General features: G+C 49.7%; 1 protein-coding gene across 4 annotated transcripts in view; it reads right to left on the reverse strand.

Annotated features, from left to right (window-relative positions):
* PRUNE1 (prune exopolyphosphatase 1) overlaps positions 1 to 16,962 on the reverse strand; it is a 25,343-nt gene continuing 8,381 nt past the window's right edge. For all 4 annotated transcript variants that reach the window (XM_002715572.6, XM_070077728.2, XM_089299960.1 and 1 more), the window contains 7 exons: positions 15,614 to 15,706; positions 14,896 to 15,098; positions 11,865 to 12,049; positions 7,757 to 7,915; positions 7,070 to 7,164; positions 4,202 to 4,360; positions 1 to 1,843 (listed from right to left, as the gene is read on the reverse strand). In XM_002715572.6, coding sequence (XP_002715618.4) covers positions 1,424 to 1,843; positions 4,202 to 4,360; positions 7,070 to 7,164; positions 7,757 to 7,915; positions 11,865 to 12,049; positions 14,896 to 15,098; positions 15,614 to 15,706 — 1,314 coding nt within the window. In that variant the 3' untranslated portion in view covers positions 1 to 1,423. The remainder of the gene's footprint in view (positions 1,844 to 4,201; positions 4,361 to 7,069; positions 7,165 to 7,756; positions 7,916 to 11,864; positions 12,050 to 14,895; positions 15,099 to 15,613; positions 15,707 to 16,962) is intronic.

Genomic DNA, 16,962 nt, shown 5'->3' on the forward strand with positions numbered 1-16,962 from the left:
AACAGGAAAAAAGTATTTAATACTTTAACAAAATGCAAAAGAAAGTACCAAGTTACAAAACAAATGCCTTTGGTTCAGTGATTACATCACTATTTTTACCTTCCAATGGCTACAGATATCACACCCTTCAAGCCAGACTGTACCCCTCATCCTTGAAGATGTCACGCCAAAACCATCACATACCCCACTGTGCACTGAGAAACGGGGGCAGCTTCCATGGAATACAACTGTTGGGTGGGAAAAGGGGGGACGAGTGGGTCTGAAGAGAAAAGGGAGACTCTACACATGCAGAACAAGCCAGGGGGACGGAGCTATCTGGGGACCACTAGGGCATTACGAGCCACACCCCTGTACATGCTACCTGAGGCCAGGTCCCTCGGTACAACCACACAATGCAGACCATCTAGTAACACCAAGCACTCCCAGAGAAAACAGAAAAAGAAAAAAAAAAAAATACAGAGGCGAGGAAGGGATGGCAGTAAAGGCAGATCACAGAACAGCAGGTGTGTCTAGTCCAGTCTGTGCGAGGCCCAGAGTAGGCAGTGTACAGCCCAATGACAACACCGCTTGTGGCAGTCCGCATTCCGACTCCACGCCCCCTTCTAACGTGAACATGAGCAAGGGACGGACAAGAAATCGACAGAGCCCCAAGGCAGGGGACAGCCCCGGGGCTCTCGCTGCTGTTCTGCTCTCTTGGGGACAGTGCCGGTGCAGCCTTCCTGGGGTACCTCCTGAACCCTTCAAGAACCAGGCTCTGCAGGGCCTTTCCAGGGTTCCGTGTGGCTCTGGGACAGAAGTGTGCACAGAAGCAGAGAGCTGGTCCTGATCAGGACAGTCGTAACAGCCTCCAGTCTGCTCCTGACCCAGACCTGGAACAGTCCCAGTCGGCTCAGAACCAAGCTCTGGCCACTGGCTGCCCACTGGCTGCAGACGCAGCCGAGGGTCAGGGCACTGCGAGTGTGCTGAGGACACAAAACTGGAAAGGGCGTTTCCAGAGCACTCTCTTCTCTACCTGACTAGAAGCAGGTGGTCCATGCACATTTGAACAAGTGACTACGTGGTTCCGTGACAGACACTGGTCCTGTTCAAGAGCCTCACGGAGGGCACTCTGGGGGCCTACATTCTTTGTCCCACCCTGCTGGGGCTGCGGGTGTTGTCACCATGTCCCTGGCACATGAAACAGAGGAGTCAGTGCACATTTAAATAAAACAATTAAATAATAAAACTGTCTGATGGGCAGACCGGAGGGAGACGCAAAGTCGCTCTCACAGCAGCCGCTCCCTTTCGCCTCCCAGTTTTATGAGAACAGCACCCCAGAGCCTGGAACGGGAAGACAGAGTTGCCGAAATCGCCAAACATCTCAAAACATGCACTTGAGGCGGGTTGAGCCACCTCCTCTCCCACCACCTCTCCCTCCCCGCAGTCACTTCTTTGACACGGAGGACTGTGACAGCGAGATCTGACTGCACTTTTCGAAGACCGCCTCCGCGGAGAGCCTGGGTAGCCCCTGATCCAGAGGGCACTCATCCACCAAGCTGTTCATGGGCGTGGGGGGCAGCGGCGGGTCCTCCTCGTCCTGACTCAGTCCAGCGATCAGCGAGTTCCCCGCCCTGTCCAATTCCTTGTCGGCCTGCTCCCTGGACGCTCCCGCCGTCTCGGGCTGTCCTGACGGTATCTGCACGGAGTCAGAATAGGCCGACAGGGCTTCCTGCAGCACAGGCAGAAGTTTCTTTCGGGAAGCCTGCGTGTTGCCTTGAAGATAGGCTTGGAGGTTAGGGTGGCTGCTTGGAACAGGGGTCAGCTTCAGGGGCGGAGACTGGGAGCGTTCCAGAACCCCACAGATCTGCAGAGGAGATAAAATGGGGAGATGAGACATAACATGGCATAGCAATGAGGTGAGGTTCCAAGTGAGAGGCTTCCTTTAGAGAATAGGAAGCTTTTTTTTTTTTTTTTTAAGATACGGCCACGGCCTCAATGGCCAGGACTCTACCAGGCTGAAGCCAGGGACCATGTGGGTACCAGGGGCCCAAGGACTTGGGCCATTGTCCACTGGCTTCCCAGGCACACTAGCAGGAAGCTGGATTGAAATTGGAACAGCTGGGACACGAACTGGTGCCCATACAGGATACCGGCGTCACAGACAGCAGCTTAACATGCTATACCACAACACCAGCCCTCCAGAAACTTTTCCTAATTAAGTCATCAGAGTTTAGTTTAATTGTTTGCAAGAAAAGGAATGTAACTTAGAGTATGTTAGAAAGCGAAGAAACATTTTAGATTATATACTTCATTTTAGCTTTAAGGAAACCAAAGCTCGAAGAAATTAAGCATCTTAAGCAAAACCACACAGATGAGGACAGAGTCATCTGATAACAGATCCCAGGGCCCCCAGCTCCTAACCTAACGTTTCTAAGTGTATACTCGTGCTCAGGAACTTCAACTCTGACCCTACCTGAGATGAGACTAGCGTATGTGTAGAGGTCAGGGGAAGGACTGAGGAAGAAAGAGAGAATAGGACAAATGGGAATAATGGGAGTCAGGCAAGCACGGGACCAAAGTCTGGCCATTTACAAACAGCATCTCATTTAATTCTCACAACTGCCCTGCAAGGCTGGCATTACCAACACTCTCACTTACAGGCAGGAAAACAAGCGGTTAATTAGGTGACCCGCCTAAGGTCACAGTTTGCATCGAACAGAACTGACACTCAAACCCAGGTATGTCACCAGTGACGGAGTTCTAAATCTATGCTGCCATCCCCACGCGGGAGGGTGAGAGGGGACGGCAGGGCACACCGCGAAGATGGCCCCACTCCTCAGCCCAGAGGCAGCCCGCGTGACGGCGGGGTCCTCAGACCTCGTGAGACACCTGCACGGCTTCTGAGAGCAGCACTGTGGAAACCAGATCCAGGGAGAGGAGACAAGCACTGCTATTTATCTATTTATTTGAAAGAGAGAGAGAGAGAGAGAGAGAGAATCACTCCCCCAAAACTGATAAGAGCAGGGGCTGGGCCAGGCTGAAGCCAGGAGCCCAGAACTCAATCTGGGTCTCCCATGTGGTTAGCAAGGACCCAAGGACTTGAGCCATCAACTGGTGACTCCCAGGGTGTGCAACAGCAGGGAGCTGGATTGGAAAGGGAGCAGGGACTGGAACCCAGGCATTCTGGTATGGGGTGCAGGTGCTCCAGGTGGCATGTTAGCCACCAGGCCACTCCCGTCTTGTGAGAGGCACTGCTTAGGGTTCAAGCACCCTTTCCTTCCTGACACGACCAGAACGAGCCACCCTCTGCCGAGTGCTTACGCTATGCCCATATGGCATACGGCATTATGTCTGATGATCACATCAGACTAATTAGCAGGTACTGTTAGACCTTTTATAGACTCCAAAGTCAAATGCTTTGCCTTAGCTCAAAGGGCAAGGAAGTAGCAACCAGGGACAGAAAAGGATGTTTATCTGACTTTAAAGGCTAGAGTTCTTTCCACAACGAGAAACTACCTCGCACTTGGGGAAATCACATTTGCTTCCGGGGAGAAGACAAAGGCAAAGAGAAGGGTGAGGGCAGGCATACCTTGTACATGCAAAGGATTACCTAGCCGTATTCTGTCTTCAGCAGTCCTCACATTGCCCAAGCAACCTAAGGAGTCCCTGGACTGAGTGCCTTCAGCCCTGGTTTAAATTCTTTCCTGGCTAATTAGTAACCAAGAGAGGAAGAGAAAGAGGAGGAGGTTGGAAAGATGGTCAAATGGAAGGTAAGGGGAAAAACCAACCCGATCTGAGATCGCTCCTCTGCAAAGTCATGCCACACAGAACTGTAGGCAATAGGAAAGGTTTCTCTGTGCTTCTAACTCCCAAGGCAACAGAACAGAAAAGAACTGCTTTTCCAGGGTAAGAAATGAATGATTAATGATTAAACCAAGAGTCAAGTTCAAACTCAAGATTTATAATCTTTCCTTCTAGCCAACCTTCAAGTTCTGCCCAAGTAGAGACTATGTCTCTGATTCTCTGGAATCCCCTGTCCTCAACTGTATGATTAAGGATATTCACAGATACAGAGAGTGAAAGAAAAAAACAGGGAGGGGAGGTTCTGGCAAGTCAAAGAACTTCTGTGTAAACCTAAGAACAAGGAGAGGTTCTTACAGCACAGAGGGGCACACGGCAAGCCCCGGGAGGCCGGCCTGTTGCAGGAGGCCTGGAGACTCACCGTCGTCCGCAGCGCCACTTGGGTACAGAAAACAGCCAGCTGCCGCACTGGCTCATTGTGAGTGTTGAAAAAGATAGTCATGGCGACCAGGGCGTCACAGCTGTGAGCGTGGCAGAAAGCGTGGAGGTCTGCAGAGAGGTTGGGTCTCTGTAGGAAGGCCTGCAGGGAAGACATGGAGAGAGATGAGGGCTACGGCTGGACCCTCCCCGTCATCGCCAACCAAACATGTTAACTTAGGACTTGTGCACCACGAGCAAGGTATCTGGTATTTGTGCTATCTGTGCAGTGGGGAGCAGAGTGGCGGGATGGGGAGAAAAGACAGGCCTGGGATTAAGACAGAATTGGTTTGAAAATCAGCTGTATTACCCATTTTAACCTCCCTGGACTTAAATGTCCTTATCTGTGAAACAAGTTTGTAACATTTACCTAACTGATGGTGACAGGGATGAAAATACTGTAATGCGTGTGATGTGCCGGACATGCTCAAGGCTCTCCTGCTCTTGCAACCAAACAAGCAAGGCTTTTGCCCTGTGGCTATTTTTATTCTAAAACAGATCAGTAGAGCAAACGGATGTGGAATCGCAGACAAGCAACAACCACAGCCTCCGTTCTTTCTCTGTGGATCCAGTCTCTTCTCCAAAGTCTCAAGTGGTGCTTCCTCCAGTGACTACCACCACCACCTAGTTCAGATCAGGGCTTTGCTCCATCCTTGGCATTTCTTTTCTTTTAAAGACTGATTTGAAAGGCAGAGTTACAGAAAGAGAGGGAGAAACAAAGACAGAGAGAGAAAGAGAGAGAAAGAGGGAGGGAGGGAGGAAGGGAGGGGGAGAGGGAGAGGGAGAGAGAGAGAATCACTGGTTCACTCCTCAAAAGGCTACAACACCCAGGGCTGGGCCAGGTTGAAGCCAGGAGCTTCATCCAGGTCTCCTTCATGGGTGGCAGGGACCCAAGCACTTGAGTCATTCTCCTCTGCTTTCCCAGGTGCACCAGCAGGGAGGGGGCTGAATCAGAAGTGGAGCAGAGGCTGGCACTGTGAAGTTGCCACCTGCAGCACTGGCATTCCATATGGATGCAGTTTTGAGACCCAGCTATTCCACTTCTGATCCAACTCCCTGCTAATGTGCCTGGGAAAGCAGTGGGACATATCCCAAGTCATTGGGCCCCCGCACCCACGTGGGAGACCCAGAAGAAGCTCCTGGCTCCTGGCTTCAGACTGGCCCAGCTTCAGCCATCACGGCCATTTGGGGAGTGAAACGGTAGATGGAAGATCTCTTTCTCTCTGCCCTCTTCCTCTCTCTGTGTAACTCCACCTTTCAAGTGAATAAAAAAAAAAAAAAAAATGTTGAGCAGATGGGTCTTGAGCTGGCACCCATATGGGATGCTGGCCTTGCAGGTGGCAGCTCTATCACACAACATTGGTCCCCATCCTTGGCCTTTTTTTTTTTTTTTTTTTTTTTGGTAAAGACTTATTTATTTGTTTCAAAGTCAGAGTTACAGAGAGAGAGAGAGAGAGAGAGAGAGAGATCTTCCATCTGCTGGTCCATGCCCCCGATGGCTGAAGCCAGGAGCTAAAGAGCTCCCTCAGGGTCTCCCACATGGGTGGCAGGGACCCAGTACTTGGGCCATCCTCTGCTGCTTCTCTCAGACCACTAGTAGGGAGTTAGATCAGAAGTAAGGCAGCCAGGACAGGAACTGGCATCCATATGGGATGCCGGGGTTGCAGGCGGTAGCTTTATCTGCTTTACCACAATCTTTTTTTTTTTTTTTTTGAACAGGCAGAGTGGACAGTGAGAGAGACAGAGAAAAAGGTCTTCCTTTTGCTGTTGGTTCACCCTCCAGTGGCCACCATGGCCGGCGTGCTGCGGCCGGCGTGCTGCGGCCGGCGCATCGCGCTGATCCGAAGGCAGGAGCCAGGTGCTTCTCCTGGTCTCCCATGCGGGTGCAGGGCCCAAGTACTTGGGCCATCCTCCACTGCACTCCTGGGCCATAGCAGAGAGCTGGCCTGGAAGAGGGGCAACCAGGACAGAATCCGGCACCCTGACCAGGACTAGAACCCGGTGTGCCAGCGCCGCAAGGTGGAGGATTAGCCTATTGAGCCGCGGCGCCGGCTTTACCACAATCTTAAAAAAAAAGAAAAAAATTAAGTTCATGGAAAAAAAGAATTAAAAGATAAATTTATTTCAGTGCAAAAGATCTTGAAATCCATGCATAGTTTCTCATAATATATATTTTCTATGTTCCTTGAAGACCCATTGAATAGACGCCAAACAAGGAAACCATGAGACAAGATCATTTCAGTATGTTAAGTGCTATGGGGAAAACAAAACAAACTGCTAGAGGTTTCCTAAACATAGGAAATATTACAAAATAATAACAACAGAAAGCATGCTCAGGACACATCTGCACTGATGCTGAGTGATAAGGAGGAACCAGCTCTGCTACAGGAAAAGCAAGTTCAAAGCCTTGACTTAAGTGTGAGCTCACTGCTCTGAGGAACAGAAAGGAACCCAGCCTGGCTGTGGCACTGTGAATGCAGGAATGGGGCTGGGAGGAGATGGGCTGGACCTGGGCCCTACTGTAAGCCAGGCCTTTAGCTCTCGTTAGGAGGACAGAGAAAGGCAGTGAAGGCAGGAGGGGTCGGCCATGATCTGATTCACACCTTAAACAGATCACTCTGGGTGCTGTTGGAGCACAGTTCCCAAGGGTGAATGAGATCTCATCCGTAATGAGAGGAGGTTACTGCGGTGGCCAGAGTGGAAGTGCAGACAAGCAGACAGGCACGAGAGACACCCTGGAGGGGGACGAGGGGCAAGGTGCCACCGTGACTAGAGGTTTCCCTCCCCACCCTCCTCCACCTCTTGCTCTTACCTCCAGATCCATATATATTGCACTAATGGCCACCTTGCTGCCTGGCCTGTAGATGGTCTTCAGGTCCTTTCTCAGCATCTGCTCAGTGGTCAGTCCTAGAAAGTAGATGTGATCCTAGGGGTCAAATAGGGGAGCCCGGGTCCCAAGACAAGGAATGCCGGAACACCAAGAGGGGTTAATGGAGAGGAGAAATGTGGTCTTTCTTTGGAGGACATGAAGCAGAGAGATGATGGAAAATGCATTTATAGGAGCTGGCGCTGTGGCGCTGTGGCACTGTGGTGCTGTGGTGTAGTGGGTGAAGCCACCACCTGCAGTGCCAGCATCCCATATGGGTACCAGTTCGAGTCCTGGCTGCTCCACTTCTGATCCAGCTCTCTGCTATGGCCTGGGAAAGCAGTAGAAGATGGCCCAAGTGCTTGGACCCCTGCACCCATTTGAGAGACCTGGAAGAAGCTCCTGGCTTTGGATTGGCATAGCTCTTACCATTGCAGCCAATTGGGGAGTGAACCAGCAGGTGGAAGACCTCTCTCTCTCTCTCTGCCTCTCCTTCTCTCTCTGTGTAATTCTGACTTTCAAATAAATAAATAAATAAATCTTCAAAAAAAAAAAAAAAAGACTACAATGAGCAAGGCTTGCCTACTTGTCTTCTCATGCAGGAGGTAGGGAAGTCACTGTGCCACTTCCTACCTGACACATCAAACTTTGCCTTTTGGAGGGAATCAAAGATGTCATCTCTCTTGGGCAGATCTGGGAAGAGGGCCTCCAGTTTCTCTACATATTGGTTGTCCTTTAGGGTTGCCTTTCCAATTTTAGGGTCCATGTTGACACAGTCCAGGATGATGGTTCCTGTGCAGACAGAGAGGGAAGAAGTCAAATCCTAAGATCCTCCACTCACAGCCACTAGAACACACGTAACCGGGGCTGGCACTGTGGCGTAATGGGCTAAGCATCCATCTGCAGTGCAGGCATCCCATGTGGGTGCTGGTTCTAGTCCGGGTGCTCCTCTTCCAATCCAGCGCTCTGCTATGGCCTGGGAAAACATCAGAAGATGGCTCAAGTGCTTGGGCCCCTGCACCTTCCTGGGAGACCCAGAAGAAGCTCTTGGCTCCTGGCTCCGGATCAGCCTGGCTCTGGCTGTTGTGGCCATTTGGGGACTGAACCAGTGGATGGAAGACCTTTTTTTCTGTCTCTCCCTCTCTCTGTCTGTAGCTCTGCCTCTCAAATAAATAAATAAATCTTAAAACACACACACGAGCCGGCGCCGTGGCTCACTAGGCTAATCCTCCGCCTTGCGGCGCTGGCACACCGGGTTCTAGTCCCGGTCGGGGCGCCGGATTCTGTCCCGGTTGCCCCTCTTCCAGGCCAGCCCTCTGCTGTGGCCAGGGAGTGCAGTGGAGGATGGCCCAGGTGCTTGGGCCCTGCACCCCATGGGAGACCAGGAAAAGCACCTGGCTCCTGGCTCCTGCCATTGGATCAGCGCGGTGCGCCAGCCGCGGCGGCCATTGGAGGGTGAACCAACGGCAAAGGAAGACCTTTCTCTCTGTCTCTCTCTCTCACTGTCCACTCTGCCTGTCAAATAAAAAAAAAAAAAAAAAAAAAAAAAAAAAAAAAAAAAAGCACACACACACACATACACACATACCCTTCAAACCACACTGACAAAATACAGAGGAGACTTGCATGGCAAACTCACTGAAAACAAAACAAGAAAGTGCGATGGTCTTTGTTCTGAGTAAGACCTTCCATATCCAAAATAAAACGGAGCTGGGGAAAGGGGGAAAGGTGGAAAGGAAGTCTGAGCGTCTCAATCCTTGTGGATTTCACAACCTAGTCAGAGAGAGATGACAACTCTTCAATAGGCCAAAGTCTACCAAAGAATCTTACCATCTGGAAGAAAGTCTATTCCAACTGTAACTTGTTTTTAAAATGGAGAAAATGGCAAAAGAAAGGCTAAGAAATTTGCTCAAAGCCATACAACTATTTCCTGGCAGAGCTGGCATTAAAATGTGTTCTAGGGTAAGCATTTGGCCTCATGGTTAAGCTGCCAGTTATGATGCCTACATTCCCTATCAGTATGTAGGCTCAACACCTAGCTCTGGCTCCTGACTCAGTGCCTTGCTAATCCAGGCTGTAGGGGGCAGCAGTGATGGCTCAAGTCATTGGTTCCTGCCACCCACATGGGAGATGGAGACCTGGATTGAATTCCTGACTCCTGGCTACAGCCTGGCCCAGCTCTGGCCATTTTGGACATTTAGGGAGTGAATCAGCAGATGGGAGCACTCTCGCATGCTCTCTCTCTCTTGCTCTCTCTCTCAAATTAACTAAAAAAAGTTTCCTTCTGGTTTAGCTAGTTATGCAATGCTGCTAAAACAAAGTACCTAGGTCTATTGCTCTGCATTTCAAATAAATAGTTTTCAGGGGCAAGCGCTGTGACAAGTGGGCACTGATGAGTCCCAGCTGCTCCACTTACAATCCAGTTCTCTGATGGTGCTCCTGGGAGGGCAGCAGAGGATGGCTCAAGAACTTGGGCCCCTGCACCCATGTGGGAGACCCAGAGGAAGCTCCTGGCTTCAGTGTGGCCCACCCTGGCCCTTGCAATCAATTGGGGAGTGAACCAGTGGATGGAAGATATCTCTCTGCAACTCTGCTTTCAAATAAATAAATCAATCTCTTTTTTATTAAAAAGATTTTATTTATATTTGAGAGGTAGAGTTACAGGGAGAGGCAGAGGCAGAGGCAGAAAGAGAGAGAGGCAGAGAGATAGGTAGGTCTTCCATCTGCTGGTTCACTCCCCAGTTGGCCACAAGGGCCGGGGCTGCGTGGATCCGAAGCCAGGAGCCAGGAGCTTCTTCTGGGTCTCCCCCGTGGCTACAGGGGCCCAAGGACTTGGGTCATCTTCCACTGCTTTCCTAGGCCACAGGAGAGAGCTAGATTGGAAGAGGAGCAGCTGGGACATGAACCGGTGCCCACATGGGATTACAGAGCCACAGGTGGAGGCTTAGCCTACTATGCCACAGGGCCGACCCCAATAAATCTTTTTAAAAATATATTTTTCAAAAAGGGTGGGTGTTGTGGTGTAGCAGTTTAAACTACCCACTTACAACACCAGTATTTCATATCAGAGTGCTGATCTGAGTCCTGGCTGCTCTGCTTCCAATCCAGCTCATGTCAGAGACCAGGGTAGATTTTCTGGCTCCTGACTCTGGCCTGGCCAAGATTGGTTGTTTTTATTTTTATTTTTTGTATTTTTTTAAAGATTTATTTTATTTATGTGAAAGGCAGCATTACAGAGAAAGAGAGAAGGAGAGAGAGAGAGAGATCCTGCATCTGCTGGTCCACTCCCCAAATGGCCACGATGGCCAGAGCTGAACCGATCTGAAGCCAGGAACCAGAAGCTTCCTCCTGGTCTCCCATGTTGGTGCAGGGGCTCAAGCACCTGGGCCATCCTCTGCTGCTTTCCCAGGTGCATTAGCAGGGAACTAGGTCAGAAGTGAAGCAGCTGGGACGAACCAACACCCATATGGGATGGTGGCATTGCAGGTGGCAGCTTTACCGCTACACCACAGTGCTAGCCCCCAGACTGGCTGTTGCAGCCTGGCCAAGACCTTATTGTTGCAGTCATTTAGGGAGTGAACCAGTGGATGGAAGATATCTCTCTCTCTGCCTTTCAAATAAATACATAAATGTTTTGAAAATAATTAGGGGCCAGCACTGTGGCATAGCAGGTAAAGCCACCGCCTGCAGTGCTGGCATCCCATATGGGTACTGGTTCTAGTCCCAGCAACTCCAACTTCCGATCCAGCTCTCTGCTATGGCCTGGGAAAGCAGTGGAGGATGGCCCAAGTCCTTGGGCCCCTGCACCCACATGGGAGACCTGGAAGAAGCTCCTGGCTCCTAGCTTTGGATTGGTACAGCTCCAGCCATTGCAGCCATATGGGGAGTGAACCAGTGGATGGAAGACTTTCTCTCTCTCTCTCTGCCTATGCCTCTTTGTAACTGTGCCTTTCAAATAAATAAATCTTAAAAAAAAATAATTAACAAATAAATAAACATAATAAAGAGAAAGCAGAAGTGAAGTGCACAGCAACAGACCTAGAAGCTTCCTATCAGCAGCACTGTACAATGGAAGGAGAACCAGCCAGAGAAGCAGGAAACTTTTTTTTAAACTTACTAGAGAGACAGAGGGCCGGCGCCGCGGCTCACTAGGCTAATCCTCCGCCTAGCGGCGCCAGCACACCGGGTTCTAGTCCCGGTCGGGGCGCCGGATTCTGTCCCGGTTGCCCCTCTTCCAGGCCAGCCCTCTGCTGTGGCCAGGGAGTGCAGTGGAGGATGGCCCAGGTGCTTGGGCCCTGCACCCCATGGGAGACCAGGAAAAGCACCTGGCTCCTGGCTCCTGCCATCGGATCAGCGCGGTGCGCCGGCCACAGCGCGCCGGCCGCGGCAGCCATTGGAGGGTGAACCAACGGCAAAAGGAAGACATTTCTCTCTGTCTCTCTCTCTCACTGTCCACTCTGCCTGTCAAAAAAAAAAAAAAAAAAAAAAAAAAAAAAAAAAAAAAACACTTACTAGAGAGACAGAGGCTAAATACCCGCCCCTCTTCTTCTGCTTTCTCCAACCAAGTACCCTGCAGGTCCTTAAACAAGTGCTTCATTGTCCCCCGCCCCAAATCCCATTCTTTGGTGTGAGCTGAATGCCTATGGGAGCACATGGGAGAGTCTAGACGTTTCCACGCTCCCCTGTCTTGGATGGAAAGAGGTACCAGTCAGGTCCCAATCTCAAAGCCACCCTCACCCACCGTGCAGAAGCGCTGCAGTTGTCCTATCCAGGATCTCTGGTGCCCCCTGCAGGATTCTCTCTGTCACCAGGGTAGCGCAGGACCCCACCAGCTCAACAGAAACAGGACAGGGTGGGCAGTGCTTCTGCTCGATGGGGCGATGGTCTAGCACCTCTGCTACTGCCTCCTCCAGGGCTGCATCGCTCCTGTGGGGTGGGGGAAGGACAGGGGAAAGAAGGACGGGTCAGGGCACTCCAGCAGCTTCTAACCAGTCCCTCCTACCCAAAGGAAAGTGGACACGCCTTAGGCAAACCGTTAGACTCCTGGTCACTGCAATCTCTGCTCACCCCTCCCAACCGTTTTCTTTGATATTATGACTGAAGCTGTCTTTAAATGGCACACACATGAATTTTGTGAATTTTCGGCTGCAAATACCTCACCTGCATTTGTTTGTCCTTTACGGTTGCACATTCAATGGACAGACCCTTGATGCCCAGCATCTAAATCCCTTCCTGTCCCCTCAATCCACTCACTACCTAAAATTCTCTGCAGGGCACTGGGTCTGTGGCTTCTACCTCAATTCCAATCCATGTCCTCCTTTCCAACCCTTATTCCAAGTCCTTAATATTCCTCATCTGGACTATTCCAGCAGTCTCTTAACCAATCGCCTGCTCCCAACCCAGGCTACTACTGAGCTGTCCTTCATAAAGCTCCCTGAATGGTTATTTGAAAAAAAGCAAACCTGATTCTATTAGGAACTGGAATAAATATAATTAACAATAGCTCCTTGCTGCCTAAAATAAAACCCATCTCCTACAAGGCCTCCACGGCCTGCCCCCTGCCTACTCTGGTCTCATCTTTTTCCATGTCCTCATATTTTACGCCCCAGCTGTGCTGAACAGATTCCAGTCCCTGTAACTCAGCCTGCTGTTTCATGCCTGCTTGTGTTTGCTTCTATTAATGACTCCTGTTGCCTGGAACGCCTCTCCTGACCACATTCCCTCCCCATTCACTGAACAAACACCTAGTCTTCTTTCAAGACCGAGACCAAAGATCAAATCTGCTAGGAAACCCTTCCCCACGCCCTTGACTCCATCCTCTGTGTACCCACTGTCTCCTAGAGCAACAATCATTGCTCAGTGTCTAACACCCATTAACACGATCTGCCTGCCTTGCTCCTACTACTTGACTGAAAGCTTCATGAAAACAGGTCATCTGTGTCTCACCTTCAGCCTCTAATTGAAAGTTTGTTGTTGTTGTTTTTAATATTTAGTTTATTTTTATTTTTAGAAAGGCAGAGAGAGAGAAAGAGAGATCTTCTATCTGCTGGTTCACTCCCCAAATGCCCACAACAGTCAGGGTTAGGCCAGGCTGAAGCCAGGAGCCCAGATTTCAACCTGGGTCTCCCACATGGGTGGCTGCAACCCAAGTACTTGAGCCATCATCTGCTGCCTCCCAGCATGTGCACTGGAGAAATCGGAGTCAGGAACCAAACCCAAGTACACCAATATCAGATGTGGGCGTCCCCGCCACTCACGTGGGAGACCTGAATTGAATTCTTGGCTCCCAACTTCAACCCTGGCTGTTGCAGGCATTTGGGGAATGAATCAGGGGATGCAAGTTCTCTCTTGTCTCTGTCACTAAAATAAAGAAAGAAAAAGAAAAAGATCACCAAGAGTTTATGTAGGAAATACTTCTAAAAATTAAAAAACCTTTTTCAAAAGTTTCTATTACAATAAATCTGTCACAAAAATCTTAATTTAAAAAATATTGATTTATTAATTTGAAAAGTCAGAGTTACACAGAGAGAGGAAGAGAAGAGAGAAAGATCTTCTGCCTGCTGGTTTATTCCCCAAATAGCTGCAACGGCCAGGGCTGGGCCAGGCCAAAGCCAGGAGCTTCTTCCGGGTCTCCCATGTGGGTGCAGGGACCCAAGCACTTGGGCCATCCTCTGCTGCTTTCTCAGGTAGATTAGCAGGGAGCTGGATCAAAGGTGGAGCAGCCAGGTCTCCAACCGGCACTCATATGGGATACTGGCATCACAGGCAGTAACTTTACCTGCTATGCCACAATGCCAGCACCTCAAAGGCAGATTTAAATGATTTTTTTAAAAATTACCATTCAGTTTGAAGTCACCATGCTTCTATTTCTTTCACTATGGTCTATGTCTTTACACATTAGATGTACATATAACTGGAAAACTGATAATATTTTCTGTGTCTAATATGATCCACCAGTTATGATTAGCTTGTGAGACTCCTACAAAATAAATAAATAAATAAACTCTCGAGGCAGGTGTTGTGGCAGTGGTTAAGATGCCACGTGAGGGGCCGGCAGACGAAGCCACCACTTTCGACATCCACATCCCATATCACAGTGCTGGTGGAGTCCTGGGTACTCTGCTTCTGGTTCAGCATCTTTGCTTACCTACCTGGGAAGGCACTGGAAGATAGCCCAAGTAGTTGGGTCTCTGCCACCCACACACCCATATGGAAGACCTGGATAGAGTTCCTGGCTCCTGGCTTCAGACTGGCCCAGTCCTGGCTATTGTGGCCATTTAAGGAATAAATCAAATCTCTCTATTTCTTCCTCTCTCTCTCTCTGTATACTTCCTTTCAAATAAATAAATAAATAAATTTTTAAGAAAAAAATGCTGCCACCAGGGATGCCCACATCCCATTCGGCGGGGGGGGGGGAGGGGGGGTGGTCTGAGTTCCAGCCCTGACTCTGCTTCCAATCCACTTCCTGCTAATACACACCATAGGTGGCAGTGGGTGATGGTTCAAGTACTTGGGTTCATGCCACCCAAGTGGGACACCTGGACTGAGTTCTGGGCTCCTGGATTCAGTCTGGCTCAGTCCTGGCTGTTGTAGGCATCTAGGAAATAAACCAGCAAATGGAAGTGCTCTCTCTTTCTTGCTCTGTGTCACTCTTTCAAATAAAGAAAAATAAGTACATAAAAAATATTTAAGCCCTCTTTCTTCACTTTAATTCACTCTTCAGAGCCTGGCATGGTACGTGGTAAGTATCACTTTCATCTCCTTCTACTTACTTGGGTAAGACATGATGGTCAACAAGGACAAGGCTGAGCTGGCTAGCCTGGTGCAACGCGTGGAGGTCAATCTCATCCCGAAAAATTAAGAGAGTCTCTGGAATGTGAAGCTTCTGGAGGAAGAAGACGTTGTCGCCTCGCAGAGGTAGCTCAGAACGTTTTATATTTAGAACTGGCACGAAGATTTCCTCGGCCTCAGTCGTCTGGGTAGAAAAGTCAAAAGATGACAGAAGGAAACAAGGCCACTGACACCAAAAGATGTGGCCCTGCTAAGTCATCACCTTTCTCAGTCACAATTACCCAGTCTATAAAAATGAAAGGGTGACCTGCCCTCCCTCCAGCTTAGCAATGACAAGAAAGTCAACAAGGTATCGCAGTGAAAAAACCCCAGTGCTACAGAGACAGGATTTGTGGTTCTGAAGAGCTAACCTGGGCAAGAAGAATACACACTAGATAACTGATACCCATAAGGAACTCAATAAATAATACACTGTTTAAATATTGCCTTACAGTTTATAAACCCCTCAAAATATAGTTGCTTGTTTGTTCCTCATGGCAACACTGTAAAATATTCTCATTTCAGATCTTATAGACGGTGACATGAGACTCAGTAAAGTTAAGGGGTTTTGCTTACCCAAGGCTAAGTGCCGCTAAGTGGCAGAGCTGGGTCTTGAATGCACATCTGTTCGTCCTAAGGGACTCAGCGCCCAGTACTCACCTTTGCCAGGTAAAACGCCAGGGTGAGAGCAGACACCATGGAGTCCAAGTCACAGGCTTCATTTCCCAGCACCACATGGAGAGGTCGGGACTCCTGGGAGAGAAGAATGGGAAGCAGCGGCGTCCCTATCTATTCCCGCGCACCCTATCCTCCCATCCTCAGGGAGGGCTTCACTCCCATCCTCTCCCCGAGCTTCATGGAGCAGGGGGCTCAGACCGTCTTCTGAGAGGACTTCAGCATCCTAGCGGGCAGAGCTAAGTGTTTCAGCTACACTGTAACATCCCATACACACCCAGTTACTGGGAAAGTCTTCTTTCCTCTCTACTAAATTTGACTTACAGAAGAGCAGTAAATAATCCTCTGACTTCTTGTGCTTCTTTGCACACCAAAATAAAGTAGGCCATTTAGAATAGGTGATATATTCCAGCAACACTCTTAGGCATAACAGTCCTTGTTTGTCCCTTCCATCCCCATTTACAAAGCAGGAAAAAGAATTCTTACACCTCTAAGTCATGAAAATAGGGGACGGCCCATGTGGTATAGCAGGTAAAGCTACTGCCTGCAGTGACGGCATCCCATGTGACCACCAGTTCGAGTCCTGGCTGCTCCACTTCTGATCCAGCTCTCTGCTCTGGCCTGGGAAAGCAGTAGAAGATGGCCCAAGTGCTTGGGTCCCTACACCCACGTGGAAGACTCAGAAGAAGCTCTAGGCTCCTGGCTTCAGATCTACCTAGTTCCAGCCGATGCAGCCATTTGGGGAGTGAACCAGCGAATGGAAGACCTCTCTCTCTCTCTCTCTCTGCCTCTCTGTAACTCTGTCTTTCAAATAAATAAATCTTTTTTAAAAAGAAAAAAATGGATCAGTGTTGTGGCACAATGGGTTGAGCTGCCACCAACAATGCCAGCATCCCATATAAGCACTTGCTCAAGTCCTGGCTGTTCCACCTCTACTCTAGCTCCCTCCTAATGAGCTTGGGAAAGCAGCAGAAGATGGCTCAAGTGCTTGGGGCCCTGCACTCTTATAGGAGATCTGGAGGAAGCTCCTGACTCCTGGCTTCAGCCTGCAACTATTTGGGGAGTGAACCAGCGGATGCGAGATCTCTCTCCCAACCTGCCTCTCTGTAACCTTGCCTTTCCAAATAAATAATTTTTTAAAAAAGATTTATTTTATTTATTTGAAAGACAGAGTTACAGAGAAAGGTAGAGACAGAGAGGTCTTCCATCTGCTGGTTTACTCCCCAAATGGCTGCAACGCCTGGAGCTGTGCTGATCCGAAGCCAGGAGCCAGGAGCTTCCTCCGGGCCTCCCACAGGGTGCAGGGGCCCAAAGACTTGGGCCACCTTCCACTG

Source organism: Oryctolagus cuniculus, chromosome 7 (assembly GCF_051225735.1).
Source record: "Oryctolagus cuniculus isolate XC-2025 breed Fujian yellow rabbit chromosome 7, ASM5122573v1, whole genome shotgun sequence".
NCBI classification, from domain to species: domain Eukaryota; kingdom Metazoa; phylum Chordata; class Mammalia; order Lagomorpha; family Leporidae; genus Oryctolagus; species Oryctolagus cuniculus.